This window comes from Bidens hawaiensis, unplaced genomic scaffold (genome assembly GCF_021521415.1).
Source record: "Bidens hawaiensis isolate Kalapana, Puna unplaced genomic scaffold, B.hawaiensis_p1.1 tig00032146_1, whole genome shotgun sequence".
Taxonomy (NCBI): Eukaryota; Viridiplantae; Streptophyta; class Magnoliopsida; order Asterales; family Asteraceae; genus Bidens; species Bidens hawaiensis.
The window spans coordinates 4,066-26,648 of NW_027495463.1; the positions used below are offsets into that span (position 1 = coordinate 4,066).

General features: G+C 35.2%; 2 protein-coding genes and 1 pseudogene across 2 annotated transcripts; 1 reads left to right on the forward strand and 2 right to left on the reverse strand.

The window, feature by feature from the left end:
* Nucleotides 1-4,527: 4,527 nt before the first annotated feature.
* Nucleotides 4,528-8,680, forward strand: LOC143583126 (4-hydroxy-3-methylbut-2-enyl diphosphate reductase, chloroplastic-like). Its single transcript, XM_077065521.1, has 10 exons — nucleotides 4,528-4,827; nucleotides 6,236-6,432; nucleotides 6,632-6,811; nucleotides 6,912-7,043; nucleotides 7,121-7,195; nucleotides 7,284-7,389; nucleotides 7,480-7,574; nucleotides 8,003-8,188; nucleotides 8,279-8,365; nucleotides 8,446-8,680. Exons 1-10 carry the CDS (start codon nucleotides 4,584-4,586, stop codon nucleotides 8,509-8,511), a joined length of 1,368 nt encoding a protein of 455 aa, XP_076921636.1. The 5' UTR covers nucleotides 4,528-4,583; the 3' UTR covers nucleotides 8,512-8,680.
* Nucleotides 8,681-8,833: 153 nt separating this feature from the next.
* Nucleotides 8,834-10,210, reverse strand: LOC143583130 (UPF0496 protein At4g34320 pseudogene; annotated as a pseudogene).
* An 8,301-nt stretch (nucleotides 10,211-18,511) lies between these two features.
* Nucleotides 18,512-20,261, reverse strand: LOC143583132 (deSI-like protein At4g17486). Its single transcript, XM_077065526.1, has 3 exons — nucleotides 19,972-20,261; nucleotides 19,229-19,516; nucleotides 18,512-18,756 (listed from the first exon to the last, which is right to left on the reverse strand). The coding sequence occupies exons 1-3, from the start codon at nucleotides 20,192-20,194 to the stop codon at nucleotides 18,512-18,514; spliced, it is 756 nt and encodes a 251-aa protein (XP_076921641.1). The 5' UTR covers nucleotides 20,195-20,261.
* Between the last annotated feature and the right edge of the window lie 2,322 nt (nucleotides 20,262-22,583).

Here is a 22,583-nt window from a genome sequence, read left to right on the forward strand (position 1 = left end):
TTTGTTCATCATAGCCTCATGGCCATGAACTGCTCAACTATATTTTAAACGAACACGAACATGTTCCTTTTGTAAACGAATAAACGAGAACACCAATATTTGTAAGATTAGTTGTTCATGACTTTGTGTTCAATTAAAATTAAATGAATAAACACAAACATGCCTTTGTATATGTTCGTTCGATTCATTTATAGCATCATTTGATAGTAGCTAATATTGTAAATTATTTAAGTATTCATTAATAATTACTTCTCAATCAAACGTCACATGTTTCTTAATTTAGTGAGTCTAAGATAAATGCTAGGAGTATCTATACTCAACTAATATTTACTGTTGTAATTTGTCAAACTACTAAGTTATTCACTATGGTGGGGGGCTTTAAAGCCCCTTCATAGTGTCATATCATCGTCATGTGGACGCTGAGGGCTTTAAAGCCTCAAACTATAATGCTCATCTATAGTTTAGCGTCTTAAGAGGGTTTAAACTTTTTTTTTTCATAAAACAAAAAAACCAACAAAATAAAATAAAGGGTTTTTTATATATTTCTCCTTCCTAAACCTTTGAAATTACATATTTTCTCAAAATACAAGTTTTTAATGCACAATGTACAATGCTCTTTAAGCATGGTTTGGGGAAATATGTAATTTCAAAGTTTAGGAAGAGGAAATATGTAAATGCCCATAAAATAAAATACAATAATAATAAAAAAAACAAACTAAATTAAATTTAAAAGCATATAAGTCGGGATCGGGGTAATAGTCGGACGTCGAAGATGAGTCGGAAGACATAATTTTGGAGAAAATTTTATAAGTTTAAAGAAGTGAATGAGATGTTTGTAGAAATTGAGTGAATGAGGGATATACACACACACACACACACACACACAATATAATAAATAAAGGTTTTTCTAATGTCACATGTCATCACATTAGAGTGATTTTTACAAAAATTTCCCTCCTCTCTCTCATATTAAATACATTTTTCTTTCTTATTGATAGTTTAATTTATTTCTTCTTTTACTTTTTAATCTTTCATTTTCTCTTTTTAATAATTATTTCTTGATTTTAAAATTTTAATACCAACATAAGTATATTTGTTATACATAAATATATTGTATTAGTTATTAATATTAAGCTTATATAAGTAACCAATTTTCACGTTGATTTTGAATAATTATTTCAAAAATTAAGGTTTTAAATATACTATATTAGTTAATTAATATTAATATTGTATAAGAAATAATATTATTTGACGAAGAACAAGCCTAATTTAAAATTAAAAAATTTAATAAACTTTAATCTATTAAATATATATGATTGTTTACTAAATTACAAGTTTTTTCTTTCAAACCTTTAAAAGATAAATTCAATATTTATGGATTCTCAGTGTTTATGTTAATTTAAATGAGTGGGTTTAATCGATTAAAGGATCAAACATGGTTTAGGACGAAACAGACTATGATTAGAACGAGTTTCGGTCCATGGATTGATTTAAAAGAGTATCCATTTACAATTTTTTTTACTTAATTTTTTAATCAACTCATCATTTATGTTAACTTCATTATCTTAAAAATCCACACAAAAAATATAAATACTAGACTGCACGTTTTAGTTTTTCAGGTGGATAAGACAAGTTCTTACCCGAGGAATACAAATGTTATACTTAAGCACACTGTTAAGCATACGATAAACTGACTCTGTATATTCTTTTATTCTTGAATAATTCAAATATATATTTCTTTAGTGAACGAGTAATACTTGCACAAAAAAATGAGTTTGTTCATGAAACGAACTACCTTTTGTTATCCATGTTTTTTGAGAGATGAAAAATATTACCATTAATCAAATGGTACCTGCTAGAAATAAAATTATATGTTACAAGAAAGTTGTACTTTCCTAATACTTATATGGCTTCAAAATCTAAGGTTGTCAAGTCATAGGTTAGTCTAAAAAGTCAATGTTGAAGTGATGCTGCTTAAAATATTAACTAGAAAAGTGGCACATACAACATGTGAAAATACATTATGGTAATCGTGTTATAGAAGTTGAAATCACATCTCAAAGTAATATTAGAACTCACACTTTTATTCTAAAAAAATCCTATACCTTTAGATAAAATAATTAATTTCAAGTAAGGAAAATTTCACATTATGTTTGTTTTACAATGAAGATAAATAAAAGCTAAGACCAATAACTATAGATGGTTGGTTTGTTTTTTAGACCACCTGTTTTAACTCATGGTCAGTTATGCATTACTAGAGTTAAAAATATAAACAAAGTAAAACTACTATTTTTGTATAAAAAGAAATATTTAGAGATTTATGAATTTTCTACAACTTTTTATTTCCATATTGTGTAATGTATAATTTAGTCTATCATATATTATATCTTGAGAGAATTTCGGTTTTGATCCACATGGTTTTTTAAAATTATCAATTTTGGTCGAATAGTTTATTTTAGGCTTTTATGATACAATACTTTCATTTGACGGCCAATTTTAGTGCAACTAATTAACGTCATTCACCAACGGTTAGCGAATATAATTTTCATATTATGACCCCCCCCCCCCAACGCCCCTTTGTTAGCGCTTCTCGACGGTGTTCAACCCCAAAGACGTCCCAACCCCGCTCGTAACGAACCGCCTAAAACCATAATTTGATTACCACTTTAAACCTTAATTGTCTATATATATGATGAATATAATAGAAGTAGTCTATTCATTTAAACACCCCAAGTTGGACATAGTGGCATTAAAATATTCAGAATCGGCCCATTTGTTTGGAAGTGTTTAATATTTTTTACACTCTTAAAATATTCATAACCGATACATATGTTTTACTTAAAACTTGAGATGATATGTATAATTCTTAGTCATCACTAAACGATTCATGAACTTTTTTTTAACGATAAATACTACTACTATTTCACATATACTTTTAAATAACTATATTTCACAAGTTTGAGTTTGATTTCTCTTCTAGTCATGTGTGTCTACTAAGGGGTTGTTTATTTTTTTGAAAGAGGTCTTCGCGGGCTTTTTGTTTCTGCCGCGCAGATATTTTCATATGTAGACTGTTTATTTTCTCAAACACGTTTCATTAAAAAAACGTCTGCGCAAGCTCTTCTTGGTGCAAACTTGGCATATCCACTTCTGAGATCTTCTAAGGTCTGCAGAGGGTTAAAACACCACACCCTACCAACATCCACTATCCAGTATCCACCACCACCACCCACCGTTCGCCGCCACCACCATCCACCACCCACCCGTCGTCCGCCACCACCACCGTCCACCCCCACCGTCCGCCACCCACCACCTTCTACCATGTCCACCACCCACCACAACCGCCTTCTACCACCATCGCCACCATACACCACCACCGTCCGCCACCACCCACTGTCCGCCACCATCCAGCACCACAACCACCCACTATCACAGTTTGTACACCACTATCAGTTTATTTTAGCAGTATTCTTCTTGCAGACTGCAGAGGTCTGGTCCATCTCTTTTTCTACAGATGTGATCCGCAGACCGCAAATATTTTACCTCTAAAAAAAACAAACAGCATCTAAGTGGGTTAGTACCACATTGCATCCATTCTTGTAATTCATTCTCTAAAATACTAAATTTTTTTATAATACTTTTTTTAAACAACGTTTGAAACTACTCCCAATACATGAACGAGTCATTCTAATACAAGATGTCAATCATTCATATTAATTTTGACGCTTCAATCCTGATGCACCGTGGAACACCATCAATAAGAAAAACCATCACTATGAGAAAATCCCATTAGATCAGGTTTCGAAACTGGGATCATAAAGATCCCAACCCTCACTCATCACCCCAATGTCATGCGCCATAAGCCAATTATCTTATACTACCTTTTTTAAAAATGACCAACGAATAAAATTCGGCTATCCGAGACAACCCAATGGCAAACGACAACCCCATACGCCCATGATCGCAGACAACGCTAGGTAGCAAGCCCACAATCTCCTGTTCTCCATATTTTTTAAAGATATTTAATATTTTTTTTATTATAAAAATTATCTTTTAATTTATATTCTTATTTTAATTTACTTTTTTTTCAAATAGATAATTCATTGAAACCCCTTTCCACCATAATAACCTCAAACAGCTTTAACACAGTCCTCAACGAGTATACAGTTAACATCCAACCAGCATTATATGACACAACATTAATAATGAACCCAGAACGAGACTTCACTTCACTGATAACACGCATACTAATAATAATCGCTTATTTTCAATATAGATACACGCATAAAACATTATTATTATTATTATTATTATTATTATTATATATTAATATGTCACACTTCCATTAAAATTCCACCCACGTTTTCCTCGACCACTGGCAGCTCTTCAACATTTTCCACACGAGACTGCTGCGCCTCTAATGAGACTTAAAACCGCATAAATGCCAATTGATTCCATCTTTCAATCAAACAAAATAATAACAATAATAATAATAATAAATAATAATAATAATATTATCGTTTGTTATTGTTATTATATAAACTCAAACCCTAACAAACTTCTTACCGGAACTCTAACTGCCAATGGCGTCACTCCGATTCACTCCGTTCTCAACCTGTACGGACCGATGTTCACCGGACGTCAAACTGTTCCGCTGCCGGAAGCCGGTATCCGTCCGGTGCTCCGCCGGAGACTCTACGGTTACCGGAGGCGCTGATTTCGATGCGAAGGTGTTCCGGCATAATTTGACTAGGAGTGATAATTATAACCGGAAAGGATTCGGACATAAGAAGGAGACTCTGGAGCTCATGAATCAGGAGTATACGAGTAAGTGATATAAGATTAAGTTGATTTTTGTTGAAATGTTACAGGATAGTGGATTAATTGAGCTGTTAGAAGTTGTTTGGTGTGATGAATTTGTACGGATTGTGTCGGTTTACAGTGAGACTGAAGTTTAGGTTTATCGATCTAATTGGTTGATTATATTGCATGTACGGGTAATTGACAGAGAAATTGAACTGTGATAGCTTCGGATTGTATTGATTTAGAGTGAGATTGAAATTTAGGTTTATCGCCTAATCGATTGTGTATATTGCTTGTACGAGTAATTGATTGATAAATTGAACTATTAGAGGTTGTTAAGTATCAATGATTCGAACGGATTGTGTTGATTTACAGTGAGATTGAAGTTTAGGTTTATTGATCTTATTGGTTGATTATATTGCATGTATGAGTAATAGATAGAGAAATTGAACTGTGATAGCTTTGGATTGGATTGATTTACGGTGAGATTGATGTTTAGGTTTATCAATATAATCGGCTGCTAAATTGCTAGATAAATTGAACTGTGATAGCTATGATTGATTTGTACGGATTGCATCTATTTACAGTGAGATGGAAATATAGGTTTATCTATCTAATCGGTTGACTGTATTGCATGTACGAGTAACTGATAGCTTCAGACTGTATCGATTTACATTGAGATTGAAATTTAGGTTTATTGATATAATCAGTAGATTATATTGCATGTACGAGTAATTGATAGAGAAATTGAACTGTGAAAGCTTTGTATTGTATGGATTTACAGTGAGATTGAAGTTTAGGTTTATCGATCTAATCAGCTGCTTATATTGCATGTGCAATAGCTTCGGATTGTATCGATTTACAGTGAGATTGAAATTTAGGTTTATCGATCTCATCGTTGTTTATATTGCATGTACTAGTAATCGGTAGACAAATTGAGCTGTGATAGCTTATTAGGTATGATGAATTCGAACAGATTGTATCTATTTATAGTGAGATTGAAGTTTAGGTTTGTCGATCTTATCGGCTGCTTATACTGCATGTACGAGCAGTTTGTAGATAAATTGAACTGTGATAGCTTTTGAGTTATGATTGATTCGTACGGATTGTATCGATTTATAGTGAGATTAAAATTTAGGTTTATTGATCTTATTGGCTGCTCATATTGGACGTTCGAGTAATTGATAGATTAATTTTACTGTGATAGCTTGTTAGGTATGATTGATTCATACAGATTGTTTCGATTTACTGTGAGATTGAAGTTTAGGCTTATCGATTTTATTGGCTGCTTATACTGCATGTACGAGTATTTGGTAGGTAAATTGTCTAAATTGATAGATTTGCAGAATTGCAGTTTATTTTATCTACTTTCTTGTCTAAGATTAACAGAATTATTGTTTATTGATTTACTGATGTGCTTGCATACTACCAGGTGACATTATAAAGACACTGAAGGAGAATAATAATGAATACACTTGGGGAAATGTTACTATAAAGCTTGCAGAAGCTTATGGCTTTTGCTGGGGTGTTGAGCGTGCGGTTCAGATTGCTTATGAAGCAAGGAAACAGTTTCCTGATGAGAAGATTTGGATTACAAATGAAATTATTCATAATCCTACTGTTAATAAGGTATTATGATGACTTTGATTGCTTAATCTTAACTGGTTATTCTTGGTGGTTTCAAACATACAATTTAGCTATCGAGTGGCATTGGCTTATTTCAATAAAGCGGATTATATGCTTCTGCTTATCAAAATTACAATGTAGCATCAATTTGCAGTCTTATCTCCTGTGTCAAATTTAGTAACACTTGAATCATGCAATATAGAGGCTAGACGAGATGGAGGTTAAAGACATTCCCATTGAGAACGGAGAGAAACAGTTTGATGTCGTTGATAAGGGCGATGTTGTAATTTTGCCTGCTTTTGGAGCTGCAGTAAATGAGATGTTGACTTTGAGTAACAAACAAGTTCAAATAGTTGATACAACGTGTCCTTGGGTATCAAAGGTATTTCCTTTTCTTCTTTATTTAGTTGCTTACTTGCTTTAATGGTTTTACCTTATGCAATGTTCTCGCATTGTTATAAACTTTCTGTTTGGTATACAAGGCGTGGACGTCGGTTGAAAAACATAAAAAGGGGGATTATACTTCTATAATTCATGGTAAATATTCTCATGAGGAAACTGTAGCAACCGCATCTTTTGCAGGAAAGTATGTCATTGTTAAGAACATGGATGAGGTATGCTTATTAATGTTCATTTCTTTGGCTTTTCCTTTTTTATATTCTTCTAAAGGTTTTCTTTCCTACACGACTAGGCGACATATGTGTGTGATTACATTCTTGGTGGTAAACTTAACGGATCGAGCTCAACAAAAGAAGCTTTTCTGGAGGTATATACTATATTAAACCTATTTATATTGATTTGTTGTCTGTGTTTTAAAGATCTACACACTTCTAACCTTTTTTCGATACTAGCAGAAATTTAAATATGCAGTTTCCAAAGGTTTTGATCCCGACACTGATCTAGTCAAAACTGGTGTAGCGAACCAAACTACAATGTTAAAGGGAGAAACAGAGGAAATTGGTTGGTATCATTTTCTTCGATTTATTATAATAATCGTCCAGAAATTACAATTTCCTATGCTTACTTTTTTACTTTTTGTAATATTTTCAGGGAAATTAGTCGAGAGGACCATGATGAGTAAATATGGAGTGGAAAATGCCACCGAACACTTCATAAGTTTCAACACCATCTGCGACGCTACTCAAGTAAGTGCTTCTTTTAAAAATAGGCGGGGGGGTAGCAGACTAGCTGGTATTTAACTAACTTTTGGTATGTGTCGGATTGCCTTAGACCAAAAAACACAGAAAGATATTATTACAAAATAAGTTAAGTACCTAACTTTCCTTAATACATTGACCTGTTAGCCATAAAGCAAGTTGACCCTATTTCTTTGTAGTTTTTTTACCGAGTTGACCCGTAAGACATAAAACAGTACCCATAAGACCTAAAACAGTACACTAATTATGAAAATTTTGGTGTTTAAAAGTGATAAATATGATAACTATTGAACTTTTCACGGGATATATATGAAATTAATCTAATATGTAACCAGAAACGATCCATTCACAAGTAAACGGGGGTTAAAATTGCTACCGTTATGATCTTCATTTAATATATTATATCATTTTTTTAGGAGCGACAAGATGCTATGTATAAATTAGTGAACGAAAAGATGGATCTTATGTTAGTAGTTGGCGGGTGGAACTCAAGCAATACTTCACATCTACAAGAGATCCCCGAGGAGCAGGGTATTCCATCTTATTGGATCGACACCGTAGAGAGAGTGGGTCCCGGAAACCGCATAGCCTATAAGACAATGGTAAAAACACTAGAAACTATACTATTAATTTATTCTCTTGTAATGTAATTACATTTTTAACGTCCCGTGCTGTTGTCTCGTTCTTAACAGCACGGCGAGTTAGTTGAAAAAGAAAACTGGCTACCGAAGGGCCATGTGACTATCGGTATCACATCCGGTGCATCTACTCCTGACAAGGTAAGTCTTACTTTATGAACTTTAATTTCGAATTTGTTGATTTTCATGTATTTAATTCGTTGAAATTGGACTTTGTGTAGGCTGTTGAAGATGTTCTTAAGAAGGTGTTTGAGATTAAACGCGAAGAATCCTTGCAAGTCGTGTAGGTTAGTGTTTTATTTAACAAGATAATCTAAGTATAAAGTTCATATGTTGAAGCATACATTTGCTTAATATTCGGTTGTGGCTCGTCTTTATGTTGTAAGATATACAGTAAATGTGTCGATTCGCCATAACCATTCGGAAATAAAAGTTGCAACATAGTTTTTGCCTTCACATTTAAAGGATAAAATAGCACACTATGTCATTATAAGCTTTAACAAATAACATAACAACACTATGATATAGTTATATTAGAAAACAAATGAACACATGAATGAGCAAATTGAAGTTTAAGCATATGGGATTCGACGGTCATACCGAAGGCTTTCACTGATGTTGTGGCGGTTTGATGATCCTTTGCAAGACAACGGTCCTAGCCCGTCTGACATCACGACTACAATTATCCACCTGCATCCCTAAATCGTCCACATTTTTCATAAACGAGTTCAACTTTATCTTAATCTCATCAATTGCAACTTTCACCATTTCATCACCTTCAATCACGTGATCGGCATTCTTCATTAACTCCTCTATATCCATTTGAAGTCGGTCAACAAGGACCCTAATCGAGTCAAGGTCCCTAATCGCCACAAAGCCTCCGACCTGCATCGAGCTAATTATCTCCTTTTGCCCTTTAATCACATTCTCATAGTTTTTCAAAAGAGTGTTGATCCACTTCCCAGTCGATCCCAGAGGGATCGCAGTGGCTGCCGCAAGAGCAGCAGCCACTGGCGGTGCAGCTATCGCAGCCGCCACCACAGAGCATATCAACACCGCGGCAAAAGTAGCCACAAAGATAACCGACGACAATTTCCTCCACGTATGAATATACTTCACTTTCTTATCCAATTTCATCTTCTTCGCCTGTAATTTCTCAAGCATCACCATTTGTTGTCTATAGACCGAATGAAAAATCTTATAAAATTCATCCGTAAACGGATCACCCGCCTCTTTAAAACTCTTCAAATCCTCAAGAGTCTTCTCATACCTATTCTCCTCCACACCTTCATCTTCATCAAGATGCTGCAACGCCACAAGAATCAACAACTGGCTCCCTCGAATCCGTTTCAAACACTTATCCAACGCCGAACAGAAATCCACCGTCTGAAGACTATTCTCAAAATACTCCTCCACCAATTCAAACAACTCTTGATTCTTCCATATATCCTTCTTACAATGCAAGATAACCTTCACAACCTCTTGATTCATCTCCAACAAACACTCCGTAACTTCCTTCAACGAGTCAAACGATAACGCCCGAACCTCAACCCCCACCGCCAAACTATTAATCACATTATTGGCACGCGCGTGTAACGCAGTATCAAACAATTGCAAATCAGCATCTGATTTGCAAGCAGCTTCATACGCATTAAGCTCTGTAATAATCTGTTGTGTATCCTTCAAAGCCATTGATGTTGAACTCGAAGCACCACCCGCAAACTTCTTGCTTACATGGGCTCCCATATTATTATTAACAAACCAAAGTTTCAGCTAGACAATAACACAAACAGTTGGTGTGCAACAATAAAACATGAGAAAAAAACCTGCAAATATAACAATTGGATGTAAACTAATTGATGGGTTTGTGAAATGAAACTTGAATTTAAAAACCCATGATGGGAATTGATGATTATTAAATAATTTGTGGAGAAATAAGAATGAAACAGTTAAGATGATGATGAAATGAAGGTTTTGGGTTTAGCTTGCACGCATGAATTAATAATAATAATAATAGATGGAAAATGCGGAAAGCAATGGTTATTGTTTCTCTCTCTAGAAACCGCCATGGAAGCTGGTGAATTGAAGGTTTTGAAACAGTAAAGTGTAAATAGCTGTGAAAACGCGGATTGAAGGTTTAAGTAGAGTAACTTGAGCTGAAAGTATGGTGAATAAGTCAATAAGAAGAGAGGATGTGTGTCCACACGTTTTAAACTGGGTTTTCGAACGGGACGGGTTTAGGCAATCCCAATTTCCAGCCACATTTCCGTTTATAAAATCTTGTCCCAAGTCTGTTGGGTTTCTATCAGGGAATTACCTGTTGGGTAATAGGTAATAAGTGGGTTCAGGTGTATCTATTAGTTTATTAAAAACTGGGTTAGTAGTCCGTGTTATACACGGGTGAAAAATAAAGAAAACGCAATATATATGTGTTATATGTGTATGTTATATATTTTAATGAAATATTTTTTTTTGAACGGCCAACAAATCCTCCAAATGAGCTACTGGCTAAATTCACCTTATCAGGATACATTCGTCTTTCGATCTGGGAAAAACCCTCACCTAAGGCCAACGACCATGAACACTCGCTCGAAGGCATGACAATGCAGTGAGAAAAAACCCGTTCAGTTCAAGGATCCAACTAGTGAAAATCATCTAATCGCTTAGTCTCCTATCATTATCCTGATACCTTTGAAACTAAATGTTATGGGTCGGAATTGAACCTGGGTCACATGAAACACCAAGTCTCTTTCTTACCATTCCACCACTAGCTCATTGGCTTTTAAAAGAATGGATAGTTTTACATAATTAAATTTAAATAAAACATAATAATTATTTGATTTTGGTCAATAAGAATAAGAGAAAAAATATATAAATCATTTGAATATTATACTATTTGTATATTGTGAAATATAGAAAGGTAAACAATTAAATATAATTTTGGTTTTATACATAAAGAAAGAGACATATTTATATATGTTAAGTTTAAAAAATCTAACACAATTACCGTTTAATGGAATCGGTAAACATCTTTAGTTTGAAACATGAGGTCTTGGTTCAAGACCCGTAACACACAATAATTTATTTTTCAAAATTTTATTAACTCTTATTGTCATGGAAAATGGATCATGGGTCATGATATGATAGGAAATAGCTGGCATGACATCTACTTATGACATCTAGTTGGCATCCTATGTAAGGGCCTAGTTGAATGTCATGTGGACAATAGGTTTTCTTTTAATTATATAGTTAGATATCTGTCGAATATATATCAGGTTTTGATAAAATATTGATAATCGATTGTGTCAAGTAACTATTAATCAATTACATAAAAGGATTATCATGAAATGACTAATCAGTTACAAAAATAAAGAATAAAAAGAAGAGAGAGAATGTGTCTCCACGTGTGTTAAACCGGGTTTTCGAGAACCGGTTGGGTTTGGGACGGGTTTAGGTAATCCCAAGTCCCAACCACATTCCCGCTTATAAATTTTTTTATCAAACCCAGAGGCTTCTATCGGGTAATTACTAGTCGGATATTGGGCAAACATGCAGGTTTTGGGTATACGCATTAGTTTATTATAAACAACTGTCAGGTGTCTATCAGGTTTTAACAAAATATTGATAATCAGTTGCGTCAAGTAACTATTAATCAATTACAAAAAGGATTATCATGAAATGACTAATCAATTGCAAAAAAATAATTGCGTAATATATTTAAAATATAATTAAAATAAAAAGAAAATTATGGCAAGTTACCAGGGTATATGTTATTGGGTAATCGAGCATATTACAGGTTTCAAACCCATTCCAAACCTGTGAAAAAATTAGAAGTAATCCCAAACCGTCACATCCCTTAATGGAACGGGTATCATCGTTCCCAAATATATCAGTTTTTCCATCGGGTTCGGGTTTCATTGTCATCCCTAATGATCGATAATATTTCTAACTTTATTTTTGTTATCAAGATTAATTACATTTACATAATCATTGTAAATATCACTTCATTTTTATTCGATTCCGCTCAAATTGAATGATTATGCGTCAAACGGAGAAATGTGTATTCCTTATGACCGAATTACGTGCAAATTTATGATAATTGCGTGAATAAGATTGTCATTTGCAACGAAAAATAAAATTAAGATGTCACCAATTAATTTTGTTGAACGGATTATAGTTAGGTAGTAGTTAATAGTTTAGATTATTAAAGAAGTAGAGAAAACGTGGAAAGTATTTGTATTGTCACGTACAATGTTTTGAAAAGTTTAAACTATATTCTAAATCTCTTATAGATTGACATGAAATCTAAAATATAACAACTAGCACACGTTAGAATGTTTCAAAAGCTTTAAACAAAGATCAAAATCTATCAAAGATTATACGAAATCTAACATATAACCATACTCAAAAGGATAGTTCATGTAATCTACACTTTACTTTAAATAGAATGTGAGAAACCCAATTTTAATTTGAACTTTTTTACTTTTTCTTAAACATGACACGTAATCGGTTTTTTCAAATAATTTATAATGTTCATGTACATAGTGTTTGGATCAAATGTGTGAAGTGAAGGGTGAAAAAAAAGCGCACTGACATTTTTGTAATTACGTTACAACATAAAATACAACTAGCGTAATAGTTATTACACTAATTGTAAATAGTGTAATAATTATTATGTTAGTTGTTTTTGTGGTGTGAACGCTATTTACGAAACTGCCTTCGCGTGACTTTTTGCTTCGCTTTGCACGTTAAGGTTGATTTGTACATTTTTATGGCCAGGGCCGGGTGGTCGACACCCCGATAGGCCTGGTTTTTTTAAATTTCAATTATACATACATATATATATATATATATAATGTATTCTTAATGTTTAAACTCAACTCACATAAGACTCGAATTTTTTTCACTTTCGAGCGTCCAAAATATTTTAGCGGTTCTCAAAGACACGGCCTGTTTATGGCTATGTATATGTCTAATTTATTCAATGTAATACCAAATGGCATAAGGATTTTCATATTCAATTTAATTACCTTTGGATTAGTCAAATGGTTCATCTCTTTTGAACATATATTTAATTAATGATGTCACTTGTCTTGCTTAACAACTTATATCTACATCATGACATCATTATACATTGCATTCTATATCATATTCACAAACACAAGACTTTAATGCATATCCGATTTTCTTTCTCTATTATGATTTTAAGAAACGTGATCAATGATATAATTGTATATAGATTGAAGATCAAGTCAATGAGAAATAAGCTTTAAAAATATAAAATGGTTATGCAAATTGTACAAATTAACGATTATGTACAAACAACGTCAACTTCTTTGCTTACACGAGCGAATTAAAAACTAAAAAAAAGAGGTAAATCTTCAAGGTCCTAATGCAATGTTAAATTTCTATTTTTCGTATATTTTTTATAGTTTAATCTTGCTTTCACTAGATTTATACCACAATCTATTCGAGGTCACTTATTCAACGTAACTTACTATTTTTTTTATCACAATATTAACACGCTCATTTATCATTAAAATCAAAACAATTACAATAAAGTGGCAGGCAAACGGGCAACAAGCTGCGCCGCAACCCCCTTTTAAATAGCAAAACCAATTCTACTAAAAACAAAGCATTGGGTCGTAGGAGACGACAAAGTACCATGAACGACACGCTGAACCCTATTTAGAAAATTCACGGCCTCCGGGGCCAGAAACCCAAATGTATCAAAAGCAAAAGGGAGAAACACATGTTGATTTTCTAAACAGGCTTTCTCTTGTTTGGCAACTTTGCCCGATTCGGCCTTCAACGCAGCCTGACCCACAACAAATCCGCGGTCCCTGAGCCCGACAAGAGGAGACACTCCTGTAAGGTCCACACAAGCGTGTTTCCCCCTGCCCACCCAAACACAAGAATATCAGCTGGTCTTAACGTGGACCTCCCTTCGAGCGGATCTGTAAGAAAGTTAACTGGGGCCTCCTTTTTTGCAGAAATCCCTGCCCGTTTAAGAGCATCGCACAGGACATCCCTAACCAAATCATGCCTATATTTAAAACCAGGTAATTCTTTGCAATGCACCGCATGGTCTCCAAAGGAATCCAAACAGACTTTGCGGCAAACTGGGCAAGGCTCATCAATCGAAAACATAGGGATCATTAACCGGTACTTAAGGATAGCCCGGTACTCCAACCCCGACATGTGTTAGCCTAATCCTTCAATAGGGATGACCGTTAGAAAATCCTGGGCCCGATGAGCTCGAAGGCATTCAAACACCGCTTTTTAGCGAGAAGATAGATCAAACTTCGCTTCTAAACTCTGGACGATTCCACTAAATAAGGCACTCGCCAAAGCATGTTGGGCTTTAGGGGGGGCGGTGTCCTTATTAGAGAACCCTCTAAGATCAAAATCAGGAAGTGAAGTACGTAAACGATCCATCGCACACCCGTAGTCAGTGTCCAACCCATCAATACCACATCCCCGAAGAATGTGGTCCTGCAAACTCCATGATTGTGCTCTCGAAGCCACAAAAGCATATGTAGATACATCCCTGGCCGAACATAAACCCAACCCCCCAAAACGGGTAGGAAGAAATGCCAACCTCCATTGGAAATCCCCGAAGAACGACCCCTGACAAACCACGATGTCCTCAATCGCCCCTCGAAGGCCATTATCAAAAATAGATACAGCTTCCTCCACGTACACAGGTTGGCACGTTCTTAAGCCAAACAACAGCTTTGCGACCACCATACATGAGCGAAGCAAAAGAAGCTCGCATTGAGGGTCTCGAAGCCTTGGGAGATAACTCATCAATTCCACAGCACTAGATGCCATTTTCACAGCCAAACTACTGATAAACCCCGCATCCCGACTTACAGCGCCACCAAGGAGTTTCACACCAACCACTGGCCTTCCAATCCCGCAAGGGAACAACCCCTCCCGCACCTTTTCCCCATTGCACGTTGGCCAAAATAATTATGTTTTCTTAACGTTTAATTCAAGACCCAACCGAGGGCCCTCGGCCCTGATAATATCTAATTCATTAGCCACCTCTTTAGTGTCCCCGATAATCGTACCATCATCCAAGTACCAAGCATGGAAAAGAAGCTTGCAACGATCTCTGATTCGGTGAACAAGTGGATGCAAAACTAGACAAAGAGAAGAGGCCCAAGAGGGTCCCCCTGCTGAACCCCAGTGGTGGACCTAATATAAACATCCCCCACATATAACCTAGCCGATTGCCTATATAAAAAATATACTCATAAGGAAATAGAAGGACATCGACTACGTACCTCATGTAGAAGGGCTGTCCTATCCACTAAGTTGAAGGCATTAGAGAAATCAACGGTAAGCATAGCCAATGACCCATCCGAGTGAAACTGATTTAAAAACCTGTTTGCGCTATGAAGCACACCCTCTGCCCCACTAGGGACTCCCACCCCAAATTGAAAGTCACAGAGGTATTTAGCAATCTCCTTCCCGACACTCCTCATAGCCACCTTAGAGACCAATCTCCTCCAAATGGCCCCTACAGCAATAGGTCTAATCCCATTGTCCGGTTTAAGCAGTGGCGTAAGGGGGCAGACGCAACAAACTCTGCCAACACACTAGGGCACCTTCCCCCCAAAAATAAATTAACAACCACAGAAATAGCCTTGAGCAAACTATCCGCAATAGGAGACCCCTCTCCACACAGCGCATCTAAAATATGTTGGGCTCTCAATCCATCATGCCCACACGAAGTCCCTTTAGGGAAAGATTTAATGCAACCGAGCACACAATCAACGTCCACAACAGGGGGGATCGGAAAGCAAGGAAACAGGCATACTCGGAGGGGGTAGGATGGGATGCTTAGACACCAACGCGTCCAAAGTATCCTTACTGAAAGGGGCCACCCCTAAAGAGCATAAAACTTTAACCGCGGTAGTGAAATGCCTATCCGCAACTTTCCGTAAACATTGTTTAACGTTAGCGCACAACCTGGAACTGCCAGACTCGGGGACGAACGTATCACTCCCCGAAGCACCCCCTAAGGGTTGGTCAGTTGGTTAACAGGAATTAACTGGTCCTACGAATTCCTCGAGTTGGTTAATAGGTTTCTATGGTTACCAAAGAAAAGTAATAACAATAAGGGTAGTAGTTTGTCAATTCGATAAAGTTTGAGGTGTGGTTATAAAAAATCAAGTGTGGGCTGGACAATGCTATTGCGCGTTTACACGCCACGTCAGATAATTATTTTCGTCACGTGGCATTTGACACTTTATTTATAACAGTTTCTGACATAGACATGTTAACACGACACAGCACTAATATTAGCAGGTTTGGGTTTGAGCTTAGCAATGCAACGCGGTTAAATTTGTGTCTTAACATGTTAATCACCTATTAGCAACCTATTAATAACATGTTCGTATTTTTAATTAAAAAATAATAATGAGTTGCATAATATGAAAATGTATAGCGGTACTACCACGTCTACCTGTCTTAATTTCAAATGTGAAACGACAATGATGAATCCCCTAACCTCTCAGACCTCGGAATTGTCTTTAATAGATGTTATGATTTAAAGACTTTCATAGATTTTTGTTTCAAATATGTAAATGACTATTTTGTATTATGTCAAGGATTATGTATTTATTTATTTATTAATTATTACTTTTATGAACTTATGAAATTTTTTGTTTCAACACATGTATTATTAACCGTGTTTTTGTGTTTGGAAAAAACGAAACGACTAGTTATGGTGTCTGAGTTTAGCACTATAGGTAATTGTGTCTTACTGTGTTGTGTCTGTCGTCTGGCATGTTATGCCACCTCTATGGATGAACAAATATCGGTCTAGACCCGTGGCTCTAGCCGGGATGGTATGAGCTTGTATGCACCAATCCTATTTTTGTTTTTTTTTTTAATTAAATAGTTAAATGAGTTATGGTGCTACCAAATTGAGAATTACAAAAGTGTGAACGATTATTCGATACGCATCATGTATATATAGACATGTATAACATGACGTGACGTGACATTATTAAGGGTCAGTGTTGCCGTACTGGTCTAGCCAGAAGTGCAAATACTGGTTAATCGGATTTTGGAATATCCGTTACTAATAGTTATTGATCAAACAGTCAAAACCAATAATTGCCAATAAACTGGTTACGTTTCCTAACCGGTTTTTTGATGGAAAATCCCTAATCTATGTATACTTACAATATAATTCATATGAAAAAACCGCTTAATAGAACTCGAACACCTAATACATTTGTTGGAAGAAACTAAACTTAACCATTTGACTGATTTGACTCATTAACATTAGACATAGTTGCAGTATTATGCTACAATGTAAATTCACATGTGAACTCTTAATAGATTTGCTTTAAAGCAAGAATAATAATTACTTTATAGTTGGGATGAATTTGAACACGACTTCAAATCGCGGGGCGCATTTAAACGAGTCGAGCTGCTCGCGAGCTACTCGAACTCTATTGATAAAAAGCTTGTTTAGGCTCGTCGAGCCTTAACGAGCATTGTGTATATATGAGTTTTTCCTCTTTTGGACTTCTAAAGTTAACACTTTACAACCGAGCTGGAGCCGAGTTGTGGCTCATTTAAGGTACTAAAGGAGCTCGAGTCGAACTTAGGCTTACTTAGGATTTTTCTAAAAATATATAAAATTAATTAAAAAAATGTATATAAATTAATTTATAAATATAAATGAGACAAACCCGAGCTCGAAAAAACATTCACGAACTGAGCTCAAGCTCGAGCCCTTGTAAATCAAAATAAGCTTAGCTCGAGCCTAATCAAGCTCGGGCTAGGCTCGGCTCGCTTGCACCCCTACGAGTTAACTTATAAATAATAAACGAGCCAAACCCAAGCTCGAAAAAACACTCACGAACCGAGCTCAAGCTCAAGCACTTGTAAGTCAAAATAAGCTGAGCTCGAGCCTAATCAAACTCGGGCTAGGCTCGCCTTGTTTACACCCCTACGAGTTAAAACCGAACCTTTTTTTTTTTTTTGCTAAATTCGTTAATTTATTTCAAATGCATATAAAGTAACCCAAATCAACCCATTCATATATCATAATTATTTACCCAAATTTGCAGAAGCCTAAAAGAGATATCAATTCAGTCAAAAAGCTCATACAATCACAACAAAGCATTCAAACACTTTGTACACTTTCTACCATTAAAGATCCCAACAAAAGTTTATACATTCACACCCAAACATGACAGTTTGAGACACCCTTTGAACACGACATTCAAAACCTTCAAACTTTAACGGAACCCGCTCACTTCACTCGTCGTCACTAACTCTTTGCGAGTCTACTTGCAGCTCCCACGGTGGCAAACACCCTTTGTAAAGCGAATGTTTATACAACGAGGATATCGACACTTTCCTCAACTTATTATGCGTCGAAAACGACGTGAAACAACTAAACGAACCCGTTAAACTCCTCTTTTCGTAGTCTTGAGAGTTTGATTCGTTTTTGACAGACGAACCCTTGATCGAACTTGGAAGTATGCAACGACAACATGAACCTAAAAACATTATATTAATAATTTAATATTAATCTTTAAGTAAATGATTAACGCAGGCTGCTCGAGCTCGGCTCGTGAATACTTTTTCCAGGCTCGAGTTCGGCTCGTTTACTATTTATTAATTAATTTTTATATATTTAAAATTATTTTTATATATTTGTTTTCAATTATAATTTAATCTAATAACATAATTTATATTATTTAGTTACTTTTTCATAACATTATATATATAAATTAATAATTTTTAAATATATTTATATGTATATTTATATATATATATATGTGTAATACAAAAATTATATAAATGAAAGGCTCGTTTAGGCTCGCGAGCCGGCTCAAGCTCGATAACTGAAGCTCGGGCTCAGGCTCGTTTATTAAACGAGCTTAGTTTTAGGCTCAAGTTTGAGCTCGGCTCGTTTGCACCCCTAAATGCAGTTTTTTTTAACATTAATAACCGAAAAAATTTAAGTACCTATTCTCGCTAGCCGGTTAACCCATTTCGGGATCTTGTTCCCGGTTAACTTGTAACACATATCTTCACAAAAATGATTGCAGTTTTTCCCAAATAAATGGTATGTGTCACCATAATAGTTATTAGATTGCAGCTCAATGAATCTTCGAACTTGACTTGGTGTTAACTTTGTTGTACCCATAAAAATCGACTCCCGAAACTTGAACCTGGGGCATTTTCGTGGCTCGATTTCAAACACACCGCTTTCGGATTCTTGATGACATCCAAAACCATATTCCACACCATGAACTGCAAATAATCACATTTAAAAATTTTAATAAAAACCAACAAAAAAATTATTTTTTTATTAAAAGTTGGCCTTCTAAGCATTCAATCACATTTAAAAACTTTAATAAAAACCAACAAAAAAATGATTTTTTTTTTATTAAAAGTTGGCCTTCTATGCATTCAATCACATTTAATAAATTTAATAAAAACCAACATAAAAAAAATGATTTTTTTTATTAAAAGTTGGCCTTCTAAGCATTCAATCACATTTAAAAACTTTAATAAAAACCAACAAAAACCGACTTTTTTTATTAAAATTGGCCTTCTAAGCATTCAATCACATTTAAAACTTTAATAAAAACCAACAAAAAAAAATGATTTTTTTAATTAAAAGTTGGCCTTCTAAGCATTCAATCACATTTAAAAACTTCAATAAAAACCAACAAAAAAGACTATTTTTTTAATTAAAAATTGACCTTCTAAGCCAGTGTGAAATGCACCGAGGCCCGTCCACGAAATGCAGCTGTTGATGGAGCAAATGTCGTACACGTTAAGGTAAACGGGTGCGGTCCCAGGAGGGTAAAACCGGGAAGAATCGTCTCGTGGTAATATGCAAAACAGGCTCGACGGATTCCCGTTCATGTAGTAAGGAACTATTTTTGATTTCATGTTTCTAAAAGGTACAAAACTAGAAAACATGATTCTTTAATTCACATAAACCTGCAGGATCATGAGTTCATGACATGATTAATAATAATATTATTGTGTTAAAGAAACATTATGATAATAATAATTGAGCAAGAACATGTATATAATTGTGTACATAATAATAGTCAATGGTGACAACTCATAAGATGTATAATGATTCCATATTAGGAAATGTAATTTAACTTTTTGTTAACATTAAGTACAAACAAATAAGGATGAGATCAGTACTGTACCAGAAAAAAAAAACGATACCGAATGAAACCATATACCGACTTTTTTCGGTTGGAGGCCGGTACCATTAAAATTTAAAAAAAAAGACCGAAAACAAATTAAACCATACAACAAATACCATACTGATTTTTGGGGTTCGGTGCCGGTACCATTAAATTACTGAATCCGAAGGGTAACGACACTGGACACATGGAAAACGAATATTGGTACCGAACCAGTACCGTATGTCCGTACCAAAAAATACCGATATTGAAAACAAATGAAACCATATATGAATACCGTATCGATCTTTTCGGTCCGGTACCATTACCATTAAAAACACCGAAAACTGAAGGGTAACGATACTGAAAACATGAAAAACCGAATACCAGTACCGAACCAGTATCGCACCGGAAAATTCCGTACCGATTTTTTCGGTTCAGTACCGATACCATTAAAAAAACCGAAAACCGAAGAATAACGATACTGAAAACATGTAAAACCCAATACCAGTACCAAACCAGTATCGCACCGAAAATTCCGTACCGATTTTTTCGGTTCGGTATGGGTACCATTAAAAACACCGAAAACCGAAACTGAAAGCTACCGACACCACTAACATGAAAAATGAATACCGGTACCGAACCAGTACCGTACCGAAAAATAAAGTACCATTTTTTTGGGTATAAAAACACCGATACCGTAAACATGAAAAACGAAGCAAAAAAAATTATTTCAGTTCAGTACCGGTACCATTAAAAATACCGTAAACATGAAAAACAAACACGGGTACGCCCGATTGTGTTGGGCCCGTACCGGTTCGGTATGATACCCGAATTTAAAAACTTATCAGGTCTACAACTAACAAATTAGCCTAATTCTGGAAACATGAACATATTAACCAAAATGTAGTCCAAAAGATTCACTAAAAACTAAAAACCAACAGATCTAAAACAGATTAAACTTACACAATCTTGAACCCATCATAATTAACAAGAACCCAGTTCAAATCACACAACAATAATCAAAAAACAATGAATAATAATAATAATAATAGTAGTAGTAGTAGTAAAGCCAAGAAATGGTTTACCGTGAATATAAGGGAAATAGTTGGCCTTGGAGTGAAGAAAAGAATGATTGTGAGTTGAAGTTTGATGAAAGTATAAATTATTATTATTATTATTATTATTAGTATTATTATTATCTGGAGGTTGAAATCGAGAGAGTGTTTTGATGGAGAGTTGAGATATATGTATGTGTATGTATGTGATTTTTAGTGATGGTGATTTAGGGAATAAAGTGAAAGTGATTGGGTCAAAATGTTGGTAAGACTTTTTTTTTATTTTTTTTTTATTTTTATTATAATTTTCAAACTTTGAAAATTGTGTCAAATTATGGAAGTGAATCTAGGTTGGGTCCCTTTTGTTTTGGTGGTGTGTAATTTGAATGGGAACAATAAAGTTGGAAATTATAAGGGTGTCTGGGTAGTTGTTACTTGGCATGGCAAAATGGGTATTGGTACCGATTGGTGTCGGTACTGAACCGGTACCTGTATCGAAATCGGTACAATTTGGTATCGTTGGTATCGATTCGGTACCAAAGGTTTGAGTTTTCAGGACCGGTACGGTACTGGTATTTCCCGAAATTTACCTTAAATACCGGTACCGTCCCGGTACCGTACTGGTACCTGTACCGAACCAATACCGAACCGATCATTTTGGTAGTGGTACCAAAATTTTGTGATTTTCGGTACCGGTACGGTACCGAGCTCATCCCTAGTTGTTACTGCGCTTGTGTCACGAGTCACGGGTAGTGTTGTAAAAGTTGGATTCTAAGACTTACTAGTTGATCCTTGGATCCTTACGTTGGAGACTTTCTTCAAGTCGGTATGGATTAGTTCAAGACAGTCAAAGTCGGGTGAGGTGGGCTAGGTAGTCAAAAGTTGGGCTAGGAATTTCCAAAAGTCAGGCTAGGATATTCAAAAGTCGTCAAGTCAGCTAGAGTATCTTTTTGACGTGAATTATACTTATTTTGACAAGTATATAATATCCAAAAATTAATTTTCTCTATATTTATCATCCCCAAGTACTCCCAAGTATATAACCACTTTTGCAACCTTGCTCAGGGGTGGGGTTTGCAGGTATGTTTCATTGAAGAATGGAGGTCAGGA

What these genes read in the sequence shown, in the direction of transcription:
- LOC143583126 (XM_077065521.1), top strand. Translation starts at nt 4,584, where the DNA reads ATGGCGTCACTCCGATTCACTCCGTTCTCAACCTGTACGGACCGATGT. An exon ending in CATGAATCAGGAGTATACGA is followed by an intron (nt 4,828 to 6,235) that starts GTAAGTGATATA and finishes GCATACTACCAG; the next exon opens with GTGACATTATAAAGACACTG. An exon ending in TTGTTAAGAACATGGATGAG is followed by an intron (nt 7,044 to 7,120) that starts GTATGCTTATTA and finishes CTACACGACTAG; the next exon opens with GCGACATATGTGTGTGATTA.
- LOC143583132 (XM_077065526.1), bottom strand. Translation starts at nt 20,194, where the DNA reads ATGTTTTCTAGTTTTGTACCTTTTAGAAACATGAAATCAAAAATAGTT. An exon ending in ATTTCACACTGGCTTAGAAG is followed by an intron (nt 19,517 to 19,971) that starts GTCAATTTTTAA and finishes GATTATTTGCAG; the next exon opens with TTCATGGTGTGGAATATGGT. An exon ending in TAACCGGCTAGCGAGAATAG is followed by an intron (nt 18,757 to 19,228) that starts GTACTTAAATTT and finishes TAATGTTTTTAG; the next exon opens with GTTCATGTTGTCGTTGCATA.